We start from the raw sequence: 19,839 nt of genomic DNA, 5'->3' as shown, positions 1-19,839 counted from the left end.
GTGTTTTCAGTTCTTCAGTATTCCCTGTCATTGTTTATTCAAATTTATCCATGTACCTGTTGTGTTCTCTGTGTTCCTTTAGGAGTGTTTACTTCACCAACTAATAAGTATATGGAAGTATTTGTTTAAAGTCTGTGTTCCTTTCTGGACTGAATTTCGTAAGCAAGGCAGGGACACTTTTTGTCATTCACTGTTGTCTATTCCTTATGCCTGTCACAGGGTAGGTATTTGACAAATACTACTGAGGGAATGAATTTATAGAGAAGTACCTCTTCTCCATAAGTGGGGAGTAGACTGTCCCCCTTAGAGTCTAATAGCTAATTGGGGCGCCTGGGTGGCTCAGTTGGTTAAGCGTCCAACTCTTGATCTCAGCTCAGGTCTTAATCTTGGGGTCATAAGTTCGGGCCTCACATTTTGGGGTCATGACTTCAGGCCCCACATCTGGCCCACGTTGGACTCCATGCTGCATTGGGCTCCATGCCAGGCATGGAGCTTACTTTAAAAAAAAAAAAAAAAGGCAACTAATTTTTTTTTCTGGGGTTCGAGTGAAGGTATTGAATAGCCCAGCTCCAGAATTGTTGAAAGACTATTTTAAGAGATATTCAGAATTCAGTTTGGTTCCGTGATCTATTCTGAAGACTTAGTAGGTGCCAGGCCCTGTGCTAGTTGCTGGGAATATTAAAGACAAATACAACTGCATGGAGGTCATCTAAGAGCTCATGGTCTCCAGGAGAGACAGGTAAGTGAAACAGTCTCTCGGCGTATGTGTGACAAGTGCAAGAACAGAAGTTTGAGCACTGTGCTTTGGAAGATTTGACTGCCATTGGCATCAGGGCAGATGAGTGGGGCCTGGGGCAGCCAGATCCCCCTGCCATACTTTTCTGGCTGTGAGCAGCTTTGTTCTTTTACGCGAGTCTGCCATTCACATGTGACTGTAAGTATTCTGTTCTGCGCGTGCTGTGGCGTGAAAAAGGCTGGCAAGCGCCACTGTAGAAGTGTTAGCTTTGCTGCTAGTTGATTTGGACCCTGAAAGATGAGCAAATTTGAGACCCAGGGGAGACAGGGGGAAGGATCAGGGAGCATTTCAGGCAGGTGTGACAAGCACAAAAGTGTGTGCTTGTTTGGAATGCAGGCACTGGAATTGCTCACTGTGGTTATCGTGTGCTGTTGCTGTTTGAGAGGGCCGGGCTGTCTGGGATCTGAAGAAGGACCTTGGCAGTGTTTTGTAGAGGCGCCCGGCTGGCTCCGTCACAGGAGCATGCGGCTGGTGATCTTGGGGTCATGAGTTCAAGCCCCATGTTGAATGTAAAGATTGCTTAAATTTAACTTCCAAAAAAAAAAAAAAAAAAAACTTAAAAAAAAAAAAGGTGCTCTGTAAACCACAGTGTTTGTTTCATAATCGCCTGGCCCAACTGTGGGCACCCCATTCTCAGGGGGTAGGTCCATCAGCATCCATCAGCAACAGCTTTAGTGATCCAACCTTCTGGAGCTGGAAATGGGGACATGTAGTAAGTCATAGGTCTTTTGAACCCCAGTTCTAAAATTGTGTACAAAGAGCCTTACAAAGATTTTATTTTATTTTATTTTATTGGCCAACCAGTATACAGCCTTCATTTTTAATGTAATTTCTGTACATCTGGAGTATGAGAGTAATCCTTTTACAAATAGAACTGATTGCTCGGATGAACGACGACAAAACCAAACTGGTATTTCGTGGGAATCCACAGGAGTTTAAGCTTCAGGTCCAGCCAAGAAGTTTGTCATAGTCTCTTTCAGCTCAGCATCTGACTGTTCTGAGATCTTTCCATCTGTCCTTCTATGCCCAACAGGGCTTGGTCCTGGCTGATGACATGAGCCAGGAAAGTGTGCTCAAATTTTGTGATCTTGCCAGGCTCCAATTTATCAAGATACCCTCTTCCACCAGCATAAATAACAGCCACTTGTTCTTTGGTAGCTGTGGAAGAATACTGTCCTTGCTTCAGCAACTCAGTCGGTTGCACGCCATGACTCAAGAGTTGTTAAGTGGCAACATCAAGGTCAGAACTGAACTGGGCAAAGGCAGCAACCTCATGATACTGAGCCAGTTCCAGCTTCGTGGTGCCTGCCACCTGCTTCATGGCCCTGGTTTGGGCAGCAGATCCCACACGGGACACAGACAAGGCAACGATGATGGCAGGGAGGATTCCTCTGTAGAACAACTAACTCTGTTTCCAAGAAGATCTGTCCGTCAGTGGTGGAAATAACGTCTGTTGGAATATAAGCAGACACATCGCCAGCTCGTGTTTCTCTGACTGGGAAAGCAGTCAAGGAGCCACCACCAAAGGAATCATTCATTTTGGCTGCTTTCTCTAGCAGACGGTGGTGTAGGTAGAACACACGGGATCAGCCTCACGAACAGGGGGCCAGTGGAGCAGCAGAGACATCTGATGGTAAGTGACAGCCTGTTTGGTAGATGATCAAAGCATGTTTGCCATTATATCTAAAATATTCTCCCATAGAACCACCAGGATAAGGAGCCAGGTGCTGAAGTGGAGCAGTGTCAGGAGAGTAGCTGAAGCCACAATGGTGTACCTCACGGCCTTTGCATCTGGAGGTCTCGTCGCCAGCTGAGCACCAGTGGGTCCCCTCTGACCAACAGCAGTGTAGATACTGTGTAGCTTCTGCTTTTCATCAGTTCCATTGTTGGAACATTTCTCGTTAATGATTGCATCCAAAGCAGTTGGTGTTTTGCCAGTCTGTCGGTCCCCAGTAACCAGCTCACGCTCACCCCGACCAGTCGGCAACAAGCTCTCCGCAGCCTTCATGCCCGTCTACATTGGTTTGCGCACAGAGATTCAAGGAATGATCCCAGGGCCTTTCAGGCCAACTCCCCTATGGGTCTGGGAAACTGGACCCTTTCCATCAGTGGCATTACCAAGGGCATCTGCAGCACGGCCCAGTAACTCCTCACCAACTGGAACGTCCCCAGTGGCGCCTGTTCTTTTCATGATACCGCCTTTCTCAATTAGTTTATCATTTCCAAACACGACAATACCACCATCGTCAGCTTCCAAGTTCAGAGACATACCCTGTACACCTGAAGAAAACTCTACCATTCCCTGTGCCTGAACATTTCTCAGTGCACGTACATGGGCGCTGCCATCATCAGTGCTCAGGACACGGCCAGCCTCTTCAAGGTCAACAGAGGTATCAGCTCCAAGAATACGCTCTTCAAGGACAGAGGACACTTCAGCAGTGCCAGTCTTTCAAAGACAGGTGTTAGAGGCATGGAGGTTCCTTGCAGCAGTGAAAGGTGATCCCAGAGCATTTTTGGGGAACAGCCCGGCCCACCGAGGGAGGGCCCAGGCCATGGCCGTGGCAATGTGCACAGACAGCATCTTCTCAGCTTCTCCTCCGGGCGGGTGGCGAGGTGGGGGAGGGGGTCACTCTGCAGCCACAGCTTCCAGACTGACTGCCTTACAGAGACTTTCAGTGCATCTCCTATAGAATTTTGCTGTATCGTCTGCACTGAAACAAAATACCCAATTTACATCGCTCCAGGATTTGTGGTCTCTGTATCCATGTAGTAGAAGCCAGTGTGTTGAACGTTGAACCAACGGGGTTTGGATGTTGATCGTACTAAGGGCTGTTTGAGCCTTAAGACTTATTAGGTGGTAGAGTCAGATCTGGATTTGAGTCCCACCTCTACCACTTATGACTTGTGTGACCTGGGTAAAGTCCCTGATTTCTCCAAGACTCTGGTTTCCACAGTGCTAAACGAAGAGTACAGCACTCACTCTGCGGGACCATTAGGAGAGTTAGATGGGGTCATCTACGTAGAAGTGCTTAGTGCATAGTAGGTATTCAGTAAGGAATAACTGTCCTGATCGCCTTTGTTTTTCTACCTCTTTTTATCAGGCACCACCATGAATCACCATTGACAGTTAAATGACAGTTTCCGGTAGACGAAATGGTCCTACTTCTGTCATCTCTTTTGCTATTGAATAAGCTGAGCTTGTTACAAGGCCTGAAATTGGGAGGGAGAGCACAGATTTTAGTTTGCAGTTTTGCGGTTATCTGTATTTCCCAAGTTACCCTGTATAACTTAACCAATCTGAACTTGTTTCCCCAGCTCTAAAGAGGGTGTGCTTATGGGATTACTCTAAGGTTTCAGTGAGAATCCCTTGTGTAGGCTCTGGTCTGGAAGCATGGTAGGTATTAGGGGAAAGAAAAGAGCATCTCCTTAACTTTTTTCAAACCCGTTGATGAATGGAGATTGTTGTGATGGTGGCCAGATTGAGAGTATGGGATCTTAGCGTAGGGTCTTAGAAGCCTGCCTTCCCTTTGATTCAGAACAAAGCGCTTACCGTCTTAAGCTCTGTAGGATTAATGTTAGAGAGGTTTAAGTATAGCCTGTTTGGGTTTGTTTGAATGAGGCCTTGGCTTCTAGAGAAGGGCTAGAGAGCAGGTCTGGACTGGATAGGTAGCAGTTAATACATCCTTTGTCCCTAGGATTACCTATCAGACTTCACAGTTGCAGTTAACAGAAAGTGAGCCCAAACCAGTCCAAGCAGAAGAGGAGTGTCTGTTAGACTCTAACTGAAAAGTCCTGGGCCTAGCAGCTTCAGGCACGGTTATATCCAGAAACCAAACTGACATCCCCAGGATTTTTTATGTCTTTCAGCGCTATTTCTCTCCACATTGGTTTCTCTCTTAGGCAGGCAAAAGCCTCCATCATTTCCAGGCTTCCCTGCTACTCTCTTAGCAACCAACTGAAAGAGGGTATCTCTCTGCAGGTAGATGGCTCCTAGCCAAAGATCTTAAGTTGATTTGGACCAGACTTGGGTCGCATACGTCTTCCTGAGCCAGTCATGTTGGTCAGAAGAATGGAATACTCCCACCTTTGGAGCCAAGGGGAGGGACAGTTTCTCAAAGAGAAATTGGAGTCCTATTACCAAAACAGAGGAAAGGTGATGGGAGAGTGCTCAGAGGTCGCTTCCTTTAGTGGTGGAGTAGCTCGTATTACGCCAAGCCTTCTGCAAATAATGATTATAAACTGCGCACCCACATGCACAAAAACAAATGACAGCCCCCTAACTGGTTAAGTGCAGCAGGAGGGGGTACCCAGAAGACAGGGTGGCCCTGGTGTGTCTCTTGTTTGTTGTTTTTCATGCCTTATCACTAATAAAGACTCACCTTGGAAACGAGATAGCCATGCAGAAGGAATTCCAGATTTTTTTTTAAAGATTTTATTTATTTATTTGACAGAGAGAGACACAACGAAAGAGGGAACAGAAGCAGGGTTAGTGCGAGAGGGAGAAGCAGGCTTCCCACTGAGCAGGGAGCCCAATGTGGGGCTCTATCCCAGGAGCCTGGGATCATGACCTGAGCCTAAGGCAGACGCTTAACGACTGAGCCACCCAGGCGCACCCCAGATTCTTGATATGAAAGTCATTTTACCTAAATGTCCCATCAGCTGATGAATGCAAAAACAAAATGAGGTGTGTCCGTACACGGGATATCAGCCGTAAAAGGAGCGAAATACACACGGACAGTACAGATGAACCTTGAAGATACTGTGCTCAGTGAAGGAAGCCAAGTCTCTGCAGGTCACGTGCTGTGTGATTCTGTTTCCAGGAAGTGTCCAGAAAAGACAGATCTGTGAACAGTTGCCCATGGCTGAGGGGAGGAGGAGCTGGGGGTGGGGGGCAGTGATTGCCGTTGGGTACAGATTTGGGGAGGTCTTGAAGATATCCTAAAATCGGGTGGCGGTGATGGTTGCACAACCTTGTGACTCTACTACAAAGCCACGGACTTGAACATGAAGGAAGCCAAGTAAGGGCGTGGGAAGGCAGCACCTTCAACCTCATTGGTCTCCAGAGATGTCTAGATTGAAACCACAGTGAGAATCTGCTTCCTGCTAGCCAGAATGGCTGAAAATGGTTTTAAATGAAATGAAGATGGCCACACGGCAAGGATGGCGAGCTACTGGAACTTCATACTTGTTGCGGGAATGGGATCTGCTACACCTTCTCAGGGGAAGAGTCTGGTTGGGTACTTTCTTGGAAAATCACACATCCAGCTCAGGCCCAAGGGCTTAAGAAAAACGAATGTATGACTGCTCCTGGTAGTTTTATTCATGGTGGCCCCAAGCTGGGAAGAGCCCAGGTGCCCTCAGAACACGGCTGGCCAAACAAACAGGTTTGTTCAGATGCATGCGCGAGAGAACACCGCTCAGTGATAGAAAAGGACAAACTCCTGATACACACGCCGCACATTCAGAGAGTCCATACGCTAAAGAATGTGGATGGCACGATTACGTTTCCTCATTTTTTAGAAGATTTTAATTAATTTATGTAGAGAGAAGGCATGTGCGAGCAGGGGGAGGGGCAGAGGGAGAGAGGGAATCCCCAGCCGACCCTGTGCGACCCTTTGCGCTGGCAGAGCCCAACTCAGGGCTCAGTCTCACGACCTTGAGATCATGACTTGAGCTGAAATCAGGAGTCAGTTGTTCCACCAACCGAGCACTCAGGGGCCCCATGATTACATTTCTATGAAGTTCCAGAATGGGGGGAAATCATCTGTAGTGAGAAGTGTCAGAATGGTGGTTCCCTCTGTGGGCAGAAATAGATGGCGTGGCTCCTAAATCAGTGCTGAGAAGAGAGGGCCAGGAGCCAAAAAGTTCACAGGTAGGGCCTTGCCTCAAAATTTTTAAGAAAGCCTGAAACCTTTCAGCGTTTGCCCAGCCTCTCGAGGTTGGGAATCCTGATGGGATCAGCTGGGGCCGGAAGCCACTTCCTCCCAGCTCGGAGCTCTGGCCCTTCCATCCTGTATGGTTCCATGCCCGCTGCTTTGTTCCCATAGGCTTGGCATTGGCCGTGTTTTCTGGGGGAAGTCCAAGCTCAGGACGGATCTGGAGATAGTTTGTTGTAAAACTATAAAGTGAGGTGGTTCTCCCAGGCAAGGCTCTGCCCCGTAGGCAGGAGAGCACTCCTCAACGGTGCGAACTCTGTGTGGCCCTTCAGCGTTGCTGCCCTCGGGCTTGGGAGTGCTGCATCTGTGTTTTCCTCTCCCTGGGCGTTTGGCTGCTCCACTTAGCACTTAGCACAGTCGCTGTTTTTTCCTGGCAGTTCCCTGACCCCCACTCCCCGACTAGGAGGGGGTATAGCTCACTCAGCGGGCACGTGGTGGCAGGCCCTGCCTGGGCCTGCCTTATGTTGTTGCTCCTCAGGTGGGCGCTCTGGTTCTTCCTGAGACCCGGAAAGGCTCAGGAGCTCCCCAAGAGTGAGTCTGTGGCCTTGTGAGAACTTAGCAGCTGTTCTGCCCCTGGTCCCCTTCTTGGAGCGCTCCTCAAGTACACACATCAGTTTGTTTGTCTGATGGCTGTTTTGCCAGTGGTGTATTTCATATTTTTATATGACTTCATAATTCTCTGAGTGCTGGACATGCCGTTCGCCCCTTCCTGTGTTTGCCAGAGTGGTTTCTGACAAGCAGCTGCCGAGCCCTCCCTACATTCCAGGCTTCGTTTTGGGTGTCAAGACACGAAGATGAATAAAGCTCTGTTCTTGTACTTCAGGGGCTGGGAGTGTGAGAAGTGGGCTCCCACACAAGCAGAAATCAGCTTGATAAGAGCATATGCACGCTGATGGCCGTTCTGTCGCATGTGCAGAGAGGGTCACGCAGAATGAAAATCATTTCAGGTTGCTGGGACTTGCGTTAATGATTCTTTAATATTGTTATACCATTTTTTTTTTCTGCCAGATTAGGAAAAAGAGGGAAGAGATGTGTGGCCAGAGTGCTCTGGGGAGCCAGGGGAGTTCCTGACTCCTGAGTGGTTTTAAGAGGGCCCCCAGGAAGAGGGGGCCGTTGAGCAGGAAGAACCTGCTGGCATTTATCTGTTCGGTTGTCAGGGAGGGGACATCCAGGTAGTGGAAGAGCTGCACTGTCCACTTGCTGAGTTGGTGACCAGGTCATTCCAGAGAAATCAGTGGTTTTTTGTCAAATCATGAGGTGAGGTTTTCTTAGGCAGGGTGCCACCCAGCAGGCAGGGTGACCCTCCAGATTGCTGTCACCCATGTTCACACTTCTCAGTATTTCACGCTGCATAGAAATGAGGGGAGATGAAAACCTTTTAAAAACCATCGGTAACCATTCATACGTGAGGAGATCCCAATAATTGGTGTAGGGGCCGAGTGTCAGAGGCTGAAGGTCTCCAGAAACGGGGCCCACCTCCCCACTGCTGCCTGCTTTGGTATCTGATCTACTCCCTCCCCTCCAGACCATGTGGGTCCGCTTTTCCAGCCAATGCGCTGCAAGTGTCCACCTCCATCTCTCGCGTCTATGTGTCTGTCTGTGCATCTTCCATTTGCAAAAGGTTTGAGGAGATAACACGCTTTTTTTCCCCCCTGTGTATCCATGGGATACCTCTAGAGAAATACCCAAGAAACATTGCTGGTGGTTTCTAGAGCTGGGAGATTTCATTGTACTTCTGGTATCACTTGAATTTTTTTACTATGTGCATATGTTTTGTATATATGTATATATTAAAAAAAATTTTTAAAGAGAAACAGGCTTTGTGGCCGACCATGATGAGGTGCAGAAATGGGGTGATACTGTGATAATGTGAGGTGAGCCCCAGATGAGAGAGTGACAGGTGTGGTGGAAGGGAAGGGCTGGCTTTGAGAGAAATTTTTGAGGCAAAATCCCTAGAATTTGAAGAGAGTAGATCAGGGAGGTGGGGTTGTGTAGATGGTCAAGGAGGAGGAATGGATAACTCTGGGATTTGCAGCCTGGGAAGCTAGCTGGACAGCAGTAGATGCCATCAGCCCCCATCTGGAAGGCAGGGCAGAGCAGGAAGTAGGAGGTGTCTTGAGGGGCATCTGGGTTGAGCCTCAGGTGGCAGCTGGAAATGTGAGGTGGGAACCTTGGAGAGAGGTCAGGGGTGATGATCTCCATTTGGAAGTTTCGGAAAATAGGGCCTTACAGCCAATGAGATATTCAGGGAGTGGTTAGAGACAGAGAAGGGCTTCCTGGGGTGATGGTCCTTTGGGGTGGAGGAGGGAGCCGCAGAAAGACCATGCAGGGTGTTTGGGAAAACTGGGGGACCGGAGGCCTGGAAATCCAGAGGGCCGTGCTTTGAGAAGCAGCGTGTGGTCAGGTACGTAGTGCAGTGGAAAGGTCCAAGGGGGGCAAGAGATCACTGAGGACTGAGGTAGAGCCACGCTGTGGTGGGTTGAGGTGTGAACAGCAGTAGAAGTGCACATGGTAGAAGGTAGAAGGGGGAGTGAGCCCCACCCTCAGAGACAGACCAGCTGGGGAGGAGACAAAAACACACAAAGAGAATTTTAATAGGATTCGATAGGCACTGTGAGAGGTGCACAGGATGTTACACAGAGAGAGGGGACTTAACTCAGCCTAGGAGCCTGGGGGTGGGGCTGGGGGCATTGGGGTTCTGACCGTGGCTGGTGGAAGGAGATGACTTGGTAAGTAAGCCACGTTTTAGAGACTAAGTAGTTAAATCACGCAGAGATTTAGGAGTGTCCTGCTTGCAGGAAGGGCATCCCAGATAGAGGGAACAGCGTGGGGCTAAGAAATTACATGGTGTGTGGTCAAAAACAGAAGAGTTGGGAATGGCTGGAATATGAAGTATGCGGCAGGCAGTGGTGAGATAAGAAGGGCAGGGTCAGGTGGCCCGTGGGGTGGGGACAGAGGGGGGATGGGACGGAAGCCTCTTCATCCAGTCAGTGTGGTGTGTGAAGGTCTTGACTTCTCTCCAGGCAGGGGTTGAAAGCTTCGAGAGGGGAACGGGAACATGACCAGGCTTGTCTTTTAGATGGGAGGTTCTAAGACCTCGCAGAGGGTGGATTTGATGGAGAGGAGAATGCAGAAGGGGACTGCTTTGTCGGGTGGGGAGGCCAGTGGTGTGATGGGAAACAGGGTGTGAAGGCCAAGAAGGAGGGGAGGGGTTTATGGGGCAGTAAGTCAGCTGGAGTGGTGACTGATGAGACATAGGGAGACAGGCTTTGAAACTCGATGTTTCCAGCACAGGCGGCTGAATGGGTTAAGGACACATGAACAGGGAAGGAGTGTGGGCTGGGCGGGGGTGGGGGGGTGGGGGGAGAGTCTGGTTTTGGACATCCTGTTTTTTTGTTTTTTTTTTTTAAGTTCTATCGAGCTAAAAGTTCATGTACCGTATAATTCACCCATTCAAAGCACACAATTCATTGTTAGGTTTTTGAAAGTACATTGACAGACTTGTACAACCACCCATTATTTAATTTAAGAGTATTTTCTGGACACATTGATTTAAAGTCTTTTTTAAACTATAGACTATTTCCAGCATACAGAAGTAGAGAGGTTCATGTAAGGAGTGTCTCTGTCAAACGGGGATTTGAGGTCTTCTCCAGTAGAGCTGTATAGCTGGCATGAAAATAAGATTCTGAATCTTGGGGGAGTCCTAGGGGGGCTGGTGGTGGATCTGGGAGTTGGTACCTCCTCACAGGAGCCAGGGAAGAGCCTGTATTTAACAACAAAGTTTGGAGTCATTGATGCGGGAAATTCAAAATGGACCTCATGGCAGGAGAGAGATCTTGTGTGAAGAATAAACAATGATAAAGTTCCGGCCAGGTCCTTGACGACCTGTCCGTGGTGCTTATTGATGTCAGGGGATTGTTGATAAAAGCGGAGGCGTGTGCTTGTGCCCAAGGAGCTTCCAGTCTGGCTGGGAAAGAAAAGGCCAGTTTTTAAAGGAAGAGTCCAATAAGAGACAAGTTTGGTTTTGGGGGGACAGTTCAGCAGATTAGAAACCTGGGACTTCAACTAGCTGGACACAGACCCAGGTCTGAGGGCAGTAGCAAATACATTGAGAAGGTTCGAAATGTCCGACAGAATCACTGGGAAGGATAATCAGTTTACGTGACTGCGCTGTGGGCGCGCCTGCTGCCGGTGTTAGTGACGCTGCAAAGTACAGTACCCCACCCCCACCCCGGGGTCCCGCTGGGGACTTGCCTTGGTTTTACTCTGCAGGGGTGTGGGCAGGTAGAAGGCAAGTGGTTCCATCTAGGATTCCTGCTTCAGTTAGCTGGAGAGAGAACAGCCCTCTTCCGTGCTAACCCATCCCTTCTGGGATCTTTCTACTGAGCTCCGGGGTGGTCTTTCCTCCTCCCTGTTTTCTCACTCAACAGATCAGTTCCTAGACTTTAGCAATGACCTTCATGCTGATTATTTCTCAAGTATGTACACTTCTCATCTCTAAACTCAAGATCCATTATTTCATGCAGTTCTAGCTAATGCAACTAGACTCTTTTTTTAAGGGACATGTTCTTCTGTAGACTGAAATGTCTTGCTGTGGTGGTGCAAATAGTGTCGCGTGTATGAGAAAACGGGTCTGCATCCCAAGCAGAGAAAATCAGATAGGTTGGACAGTATAAAAATTTAAAAGTGTGTTTCAGAGGACAAAATTTAATTATAAAAAGATGAATAACTCAATAAAAATTGGCAAAGGACAGTTCTCCAAAGAAGACACACACAAGGAAAACATGTGAAAACATGTTCAGCATCATTAGCCATTGGGGAAATGCAAATCAAAGCCGAGGGTTAACATCTCACAGCCCTAACTAGGGCCGCTGGCGTCAGAAAGACAGTCACACGCATTGGTGCGGACACAGAGCTGCTGGACCCTCGTGTGTTGCTGATGGGAACGTAAGATGGTGCAGCTGCTTCGGAAACAGTCTGCCAGCTCCTTGTAGGGTGAAAGAGTGACCACGTGACCCAGCAATTCCACTTCTAGGTACGGACCCAGAAAACGAAAACATGTCCATGGAAAAACTTGTCCACCAGTGTCCATAATAGCATCCTTCTTCTTCTTTTTAAAATATTTTATTTTAAAGTACTCTTTGGATCCAGTGTGGGACTCGAACCTACAACCCTGAGATCAAGAGTCAGCCAGGCACTCCCTCATAACAGCATTATTCTCAGTAGCCAAAAGGTGAACACACCCAAAGAGCTATTGGTTGACGAATTAATATACAAAATGTGGCATATGCAAACAAAAGAATATTATTCCAGAATGGGCCAATCTATAGAAACAGAAAGTGAATTAGTGTTTGCCTAGGTGGGGGGGGGCATCTGTCTAAAATTAACACGACTTTAGACTTGGGTTCTGGGTATTTCATCTACTATGTAGTCTGTTGTGTGTGGCTTTTACTTAGCATAAGGTCAAGGTTTATCTGTGTCCTAGCACAGATCAGTACTTTACTCCTTTCATTGCTGAGTAATACATTCCTTTGTGTGAATAAAACCAGTCCTTATCCATCTGTGTTTCTGCACACCTTCCTGGACACTTGTTATTATGTCTCTTTTTGGTTTTAGCCATTCTGGTGAGAGTGAAATGATACCTCTTGGTGGTTTTGATTTGTATTTCCTTGAAGGCTAATGATACTAAGTATCTCTTCATGGGCTTCTTGTCCATTTGTATATACCTTCTTTGGAGACCTGTCTGCTCACATAATTTTTGTATATGACCTGAGGTTGGGGCCCAAATTCATTCTTTTACATATGGATATCTAGTTGTCCCAGCACCATTTGTCAAAAAGACGATTCTTTTCCCACTAAGTTTACGTTAGCGCCCTGGTTGGAAGTTAATTGGCTATGAGTGTGAGGGTTTATTTCCGGTCTCTTGATTTGTTTCATGGATCTTTAGGTCTGTCCTTCTGCTGTTACCTTACTGGCTTAATTACTATAGCTTTGTGTAGTGCATTTTGTGGTTGGGAAAACTTCTTTATTTTCCAGATTGTTTTGTCTCTTCTGGATCCCTTGAATTACTATATGAATTTTAGGATGAGCTTGTTAACTTCTGCAAAGAAGCCAGCTGGGATTCCATTGAAAATGATAAGAGATAGGGGTGCCTGGGTGTCTCATTTGGGCATCTGCCTTTTGCTCCATTGTCTGGTTGTGGTGTCAGGATCGTGGGATCGAGCCCACAGCCCCACGTCAGGCTCCCTTGGCCTCTGTCCCTCCCCCTGCTCCTGCATATGCTCTCTCTTTCTCTCCCTCAAACAAATAAAGAAAGAAAGAAAATGATGGGGGATTAAAGCAGGAAAATGGTTACCCTTAGCCGGGAAGGCTGACCTAAAGCCTGCATAGTTTTGATAAGGATCAAATGCCAGCTGGTTGCTGCATTCTTTAACGGCCTCATGACTGCCCGTGTATCTCACCAATAATTAATATCGAACTGAATGATAAATACCAGAGGAATCTTGCAAAAGTAGTTTGAGAAATTCAGAGAAATTCGAAGAAACTTTTGTAATCTGACACTCCCTCCATGCCTCCTTCCCTTTGACTGCTGAGTCCATAACCACCAGCCTCACACAGCCCAAGTGCCGTCCTTGCTGCCCAGGGGTCCTGTCCCTGTGCTACTTAAATAAACTTACTAAGTTGCGCTGCCAACGGTTCTTTCTTGACTGTTGCATTCAACAGCCCCTGCGTAAGTTTTGGTGGCCCATACAGGGACAACGCCAAAAGGAATTTGGGAGATTCAGTACGGCTGGGTAAGTCTTCTTCATCCCCAGTCTTTGTTACCTGTTCTTTTTCGGAGATGTCCTGAATAGTATGACCCTTTGGAATGTGCCTTGTCCGAGTGCTCAGGAGAGAACCTCCCTCCTGTGGCTACACTCCAGGAAGGGACAAATGCCTGCCACCGGGCTGGACACTAGTACCTTGGCTGTAACAGCGCTGGGCTCAGGCTCTCCCTGTTTTACCCATTCTTTCAATACTTGTATTCTTCTCGGGCACAGGATGGCCATACATATCAGGACGGCCGCTGATCTTGACTCTCATGTAAGGTTTCCTCCTAAATAATCCAGTGTGACCCCTCCATGAGCATAAAACCCAACATACCTCTGACCCCATGCTTCCTGGAAGGGACCAGTGGGAGCTGTTACCCAGTTGGGGCATTTGCCCAACAGGGCGCTGCTCAGTCTGAGTGCAGGACCGGGAATGCCAGACAGCCCACGGGTAAGGACAAGTGAGAGACCTGAAGAAACAAAAGTATGGAACTCCTGTCTAAAACGGGCGATTTTCGCAGGAGCCTTATCCGTGATCTCGTCCCATGGGAGTGGGCGCCACCCCAGAGGGCCTGTTCTATATGTGCCCCGCCGCCTTTCCTGTCAACAGGTTGCTGCCAAGATCCTGCCCACACCTCCCTCTTTTTCCCATGTTACTGGCTGCCTCTTTGTTTGCTTCTTATTTTGTGCATTGGATCTGAATTGTGTCTTGAGGGGCCTGGATGAACGTTGTCCAATGCCTTGTATGTGGGGACTTCTCCCTCGTTCCTTCTGGGTTGACAGCTCTCAGCGGCCAGTTTTCTGTGGTCAGTCTGCCTCCAGACATGGACTTTCAGGAGCCTTCCCAAGCAGCTGATGACATGCCTTTTGTTTTGAGGAGGTTCCTTGTATTCTCTGACCACACACAGACTGCCTGTTTTCACTTTCTGTGGGTGGAAAGAAAATGTGCATCTGTTCTTCTATCCGAGCTGATGAGCCTTAAGACCCAGAGTCCTCTTCTGTTTGGGCTTTTATCCACCTCGGTCCTTTTGGCAGCACCTCGGTTCTTCTGCCTCCCCTTCCCTCTCCTATTTCTGCACCACCCTAGGAGGGGCTTACATAACCAGCCCCTCTTAGACCTCCGTGCCTCTGGCGCCATTGGCTCCTGCTGCTTGGGTCCTCACTGTGGAGGAGCAAAGAGCACCCCAAGCCGTTGTGCCAGTCCTCACGGGGCTCCAGTCATAGTGTCTCCCCGATCATCATGAAGGGGCCCAGGGTTCCCTTGGACTTAAGCCACCCCCTTCAGTTCTCCCTACCTCTGCCCCAGGCAAAACTGACAGTGGGGAACACAATGACTGATTTTCAGTGGGCACAGGGGCAATGCACTCTGTATTAAAGCTGATTTAGGTTTGTTGGTTTAATTAAAACGGTCCTGTCTTTGGAGTTATCAGCGTGAAATGTAAAACTTTCACTTTACCCAGGTTTACTAAAGGTCAGATAAGCTCGTGTTATCTTTGCTGCAATTTGTCCACAAAAGATGGGTTAAAATGATGGTAAATTTCACCTATCTCCTAAAGCTTTCATGGGTAATTGTTAAGAACGAGGAGGGTGAGTAAATATAAGATTTTCTAGGTAGGGGCTTCTGGGTGGCTCAGTCAGTTAAGTGTCTGACTGTTGATCTCAGCCCAGATCTTGATCTCATGGTCATGAGTTCTAACCTCATATTGGGCTCCATGCTGGATGTAGAGCCTACTCTAAAAAAAAAAAAAAAAAAGGTTTATAGTTAAACTTTTAAATGGCTTTCAAAATCTTTGGAAACCTGAACCTTTAAAGTTTGCTGAGTTAAACAATCAATTGGATTGAATTCGTTGGTAATCCAGGTCTCCTCTCTAACAAAACAAAATACTAAAGCATTGTTTAGTGAACACAGGTTTGTGCTTCTGGCTTCTTGCGGAGAAACTGACAAGAGTTGTTTTCCTTATCATTTCCATCAGCCTGAAATACATTTAAGAGAATTTTAACTTAGAAGCCTTAGTCTCCAGTGAAAATTAAGTAGTAACCAATTGTGAACTGTCTGCTAAACCAAAAAATTTTTTTAAAGATTTTATTTATTTATTTATTTGTCAGAGAGAGAGCAGGGGGAGCGGCAGGCAGAGGGAGAAGCAGGCTCCCCACTGAGCAAGGAGCCTGATGCGGGACTCGATTCCAGGATCCTAGGATCATGACTTGTGCCGAAGGCAGACGCTTAACTGACTGAGCCACATACACATCCCTACCCCAGAATTCTTTTTTTTTTTTTTTAAAGATTTTATTTATTTATTTGACAGAGATCACAAGTAGGCAGAGAGGCAGGCAGAGAGAGAGAGAGGGAAGCAGGCTCCCCGCTGAGCAGAGAGCCCGATGCGGGACTCAATCCCAGGACCCTGAGATCACGACCTGAGCCGAAGGCAGTTGCTTAACCCACTGAGCCACCCAGGCGCCCAACCCCAGAATTCTTTAGATTGGCAATTTATGAGTACAGTTCATAATTTCTAGAAACATATGTTTTCCCCCTAGCACAGTCTTTCAGTAAAGCAATAAAGCATGTTTACCAACAGACTCAGTTCTGTATTTAGGAAAGTAGGAAATGTGTAAGGAAGGTTTAAGAAATGAGAATATATTTTGTTGAGGGAAAAAGAAAGTAATTTTGTCCCCAAACGGGATTGGTTATTTAGAGAGGAAAGGCTTATGATTAAATCTGAATGGAAAGGAGAGCCTGGGTGGCTCAGTGGGTTAAAGCCTCTGCCTTCGGCTCGGGTCATGATCCCAGGGTCCTGGGATCAAGCCCCATATCGGGCTCTCTGCTCAGCAGGGAGCCTGCTTCCTCCTCTCTCTCTCTGCCTGTCTCTCTGCCTACTTGTGATCTCTATCTGTCAAATAAATAAATAAAATCTTTTTAAAAAAAATCTGAATGAAAAGAAAGTTGTGGAAGGTGTGTGAAGGCAAATCTTTGAAAAGGGCTTTGTGTGGTGTCAGAACTCAGATTGAAGTAATTTTTTTTTTTAAGATTTTATTTATTTGAGGGAGAAGGAGAAACACTCCCCACGGGGCTCAATCCCAGGACCCTGAAATCATGGCCTGAGCCAAAGTCAGACACTTAACTGACTGAGCCATCCAGGCACTCCAAAATAAATGGATTTTAAAAGCACACTAGTATTGGGGCACCTGGGTGGCTCAGTTGTTAAGCGTCTGCCTTCCTCTCAGGTCATGATGCCAAGGTCCTGGGATTGAGCCCCAAATCGGGCTCCCTGCTCAGCGGGAAGCTTCCTTCTGCCTCTCCCACTCCCCCTGCTTGTGTTCCTTCTCTCGCTGTGTCTCTGTCAAACAAATAAAATCTTAAAAAAAAAAAAAGTACACCGGTGCAAGATTGATATTCTGCTTTTCTCTCCATTAAAAAGACCGTTTTCTTAGATTATTGGTCTGCTCATGATAAGAAATTGTAAATAAAGGCTTATTTTTCTTTATGTGCCTGGAAAACCAAAGCTGCTGTGTTTTTGTCTTTATCAGGTCTTTGATGACTTAAGAAAGTTAAAAATTCTCACGAAAAAAAAAAGAAAAGAAAACTCAATATTAAAAGAGCTAAGTTTTGCTAACAACTGTAGAACCATCTATAGACTCTTACTGCCAGCTGAGTTTAGTAAATCCTGAGTTTCACAGTGATCTGTGATCTTACTGAGGCATGTACGTCAAAGTTTCCCAAGATTCAGATTCTAAGTCCTTTTGACTCATTAGGCTGGTTTATGTGGTATGTTAAGTTATTTGGGAAGCACTGTCAAAAAAATGATGATAAACTTTTCTTTTGTTCTTTTGTTTGGGTAAATGCTGTTACAACTGTTGTAGAAATTATGTGAAATTCCTGGTTTTACTGTGTTCTGGTGTGAGGTCATCACTTGACCCTCTGAGCTTTAACACACAGCAGACACTAAAGCGTCCCTTCTGTTCAACACCCCCCCCGCCCTGCCAGGCACCCCAGACACAATGGCCCTGGTGTCTGCTGATTCCCGCATCGCAGAACTTCTCACGGAGCTCCATCAACTGATCAAACAAACCCAGGTAAGGAGCCGCTGGCCGGGGAGGGCGTTTACAGACTTTGGACTTGCAGGGACCCAGGTGACCGATGGACCCAGGAGCGGAGGAGAATGTGGGGTGTGACCGCTGCGTTTTCCTTCAGCGGCAGGACGTCCTGATCCTCTATGTTCCGTAACAGCTGTAATGAGATAGGAGTTACATACCGTACAGCTCACACACGATTCCAGTGGTTTCTAGTATATTCACAGAGTTGGGCCACCATCCCCATGATCGGTTTCCGAACATTTTCACCTTCTGACAAAAATGCCCTGTACCCACCACGGCCCCTCCCCTTCTCCGTCCACCCCTTTGTCCCAGCTGAACAAAGACACCCTTAGCAGGCGGGATATGCCAGGAGTGGAGAGGTCCCATCCCAGGAGCTAGTCAGGGGCCTTGTTTGGAACAAGGTCTGAAAAGATAGGCCTGCTGAGTTTATCTTTCACTGCACAGCTGCCTGGCCCCGGCCTTGGCCTTGGCGGCAGAGTGAGCACAAGTCTGCCTGATGGTGGAGGAGCCAGTGTGGGCCAGGGAGAGATTGCAAGAAACAAGCAGTCGGTCCCGTTGGGCCCGCATACATGTTTTCATAATTTATACTAATCCAATTACCCATTTCCCTGCTTCGTCCAGTACTGTTTGTGCCCTGTAATACATTTGTGTGAAATCATTCAGCATAGAAATTAGCTGATGGCGCGCTGAATCCAGGTCTTCCCGGGCCAGTCAGAGGAGGCTACGGCTCCGGCTCCCAGCACGTTTGCTTGTCAATACCAGTATCAGCAGGTGACTTCTTGACAGGAGGCCGCTGAAGCTTACCCGTGTTGCCGGCATGTTACCGTGCTCAGCTACGGTCATGGCAGAGCTCAGTTTCATTACAGAGCAAGTCGGGAAGAGTTACAGAGCTATTTGTTATGCTCTCCCAACAGAATTGGCCTTGCCCTTTTACCAGATATTGTAATGAACAATATTTTTTCTTCACAGTATTTGCTTTATTCCAGTTGGCCATGATTCAGTTATTTCTGGGTTCTGAGTCAGCGGGGGATAAAGCCGGTCGCCCCTCACAGGCTTATACTGAGACAGCTTTTTGTTGTGTGTTCTCCAGGGCCCTGTTCCTACCTAGGGGGGCCCCCAGTGGTGCTCCAAGTAACAGTCCCGTCTCTGCCAGCTGTAGCTCAGGATGTCCCGTATTGATCTGTTCTTGGGTCAGGGCAGCCACAGCGCATTGATCTAAATTACAAGTGGAGCCCAACACAGGGCTTGAACTCACGATTCTGAGATGAAGACCTGAGCTGAGATCAAGAGTCGGATGATTAACTGACTGAGCCACCCAGGCGCCCCAGCCAGGTTTATAGTTACCCAGTGACCCTCTCGTGGGAGCCGTCCACTGCACAGTCCTGTGGCCCAGAGTGGAGCAGTCCTGGAAATGCCTTCCCAAACGATGTCTTTTGTAGTGGAATGTAACCTGAAAAGCAAGGGCCGGAAGATACTGGCATACATATTTCTGGGGCCTGAGGCCCGAGGTGCCGGGTGACACAGCAAGCAGGACAAGGGGCTTGTCCGCCTGACCTGTTGCGCTTACCCCTGTAGGAGGAGCGTTCGCGGAGTGAGCACAACTTAGTGAACATCCAGAAGACCCATGAGCGGATGCAGACAGAGAACAAGAGTAAGTCACTGGACTCAGAAGAGAAGGGGAGGACAGAGGAGGGTGGGCTGAGACCGGGAATGTGGCTGTCACTAGTTTCAGACAGGCCTTTTCCATGGAGCTACATAATCCAAAACGAACTGCTCCTTAGCCACAGGGACAGTCTCCCTTCGGTTGAGTGACCGAAGGTGTCTCCAGAAACAGGTGACAGACTACCTAGCACTCAGGAACCTTAAAGTCCCCTAGTCTAGGGGCTGGGAAGTCAGTGTTAAGGCTGTATTCAGGGGAACCTCTTTGACTGCACAAGTGCCCCAGTTGGCTGGTGGTCTCTAGAGGGAGAACTTCCCCCTGGCATTCCCCGAGCAATCCCCAGAAGCCCTCCTGCAGGGCTCCTGGGTTGGTGCTCTCCCATTCTGAGCAGCTTTGAGAGCTGTTGTCTGTTTTCCTGTGTGCTGAGAAATACTTTCTGCATGTCACACTATGGCAGAAGTCCTCTGCCAGATGCAGTGATGGTATTTGTGCCGTATGAAACTGTGAACTCGTTAAACATGGGGGAGCGGCCGCGGGGCACTTCCA

The 19,839-nt window shown here is 47.9% G+C and overlaps 1 protein-coding gene and 1 pseudogene across 10 annotated transcripts in view; one reads left to right on the top strand and one right to left on the bottom strand.

Moving 5' to 3' along the window:
• SGF29 (SAGA complex associated factor 29) overlaps nucleotides 1–19,839 on the top strand; it is a 28,895-nt gene that overhangs the window by 1,260 nt on the left and 7,796 nt on the right. For 7 of the 9 annotated variants that reach the window (XR_013968393.1, XR_013968394.1, XR_013968395.1 and 4 more), the window contains exons 2-3: nucleotides 17,524–17,612; nucleotides 19,209–19,284. Coding sequence is in view for 5 of the 9 variants with exons in the window: in XM_080830032.1 (XP_080686158.1) it covers nucleotides 17,538–17,612; nucleotides 19,209–19,284 (151 nt within the window). In the remaining 4 variants the exon portion in view is untranslated. Of the gene's footprint in view, nucleotides 1–1,601; nucleotides 2,430–17,523; nucleotides 17,613–19,208; nucleotides 19,285–19,839 lie in introns of those variants that run through there. The other 2 variants (XM_080830033.1, XR_013968396.1) reach the window with 2 other exon arrangements.
• Nucleotides 1,732–3,377, bottom strand: LOC308359220 (ATP synthase subunit alpha, mitochondrial-like; annotated as a pseudogene). The gene has a single exon. The product of its transcript is annotated as an ATP synthase subunit alpha, mitochondrial-like (transcript).

The sequence above is a fragment of the Martes martes genome (genome assembly GCF_963455335.1).
Source record: "Martes martes genome assembly, chromosome: 18".
In the NCBI taxonomy this organism is placed as follows: Eukaryota; Metazoa; Chordata; class Mammalia; order Carnivora; family Mustelidae; genus Martes; species Martes martes.
The sequence above is the reverse complement of the archived record's forward strand: the minus strand, read 5'-3'. Positions and strand labels throughout refer to the sequence as shown.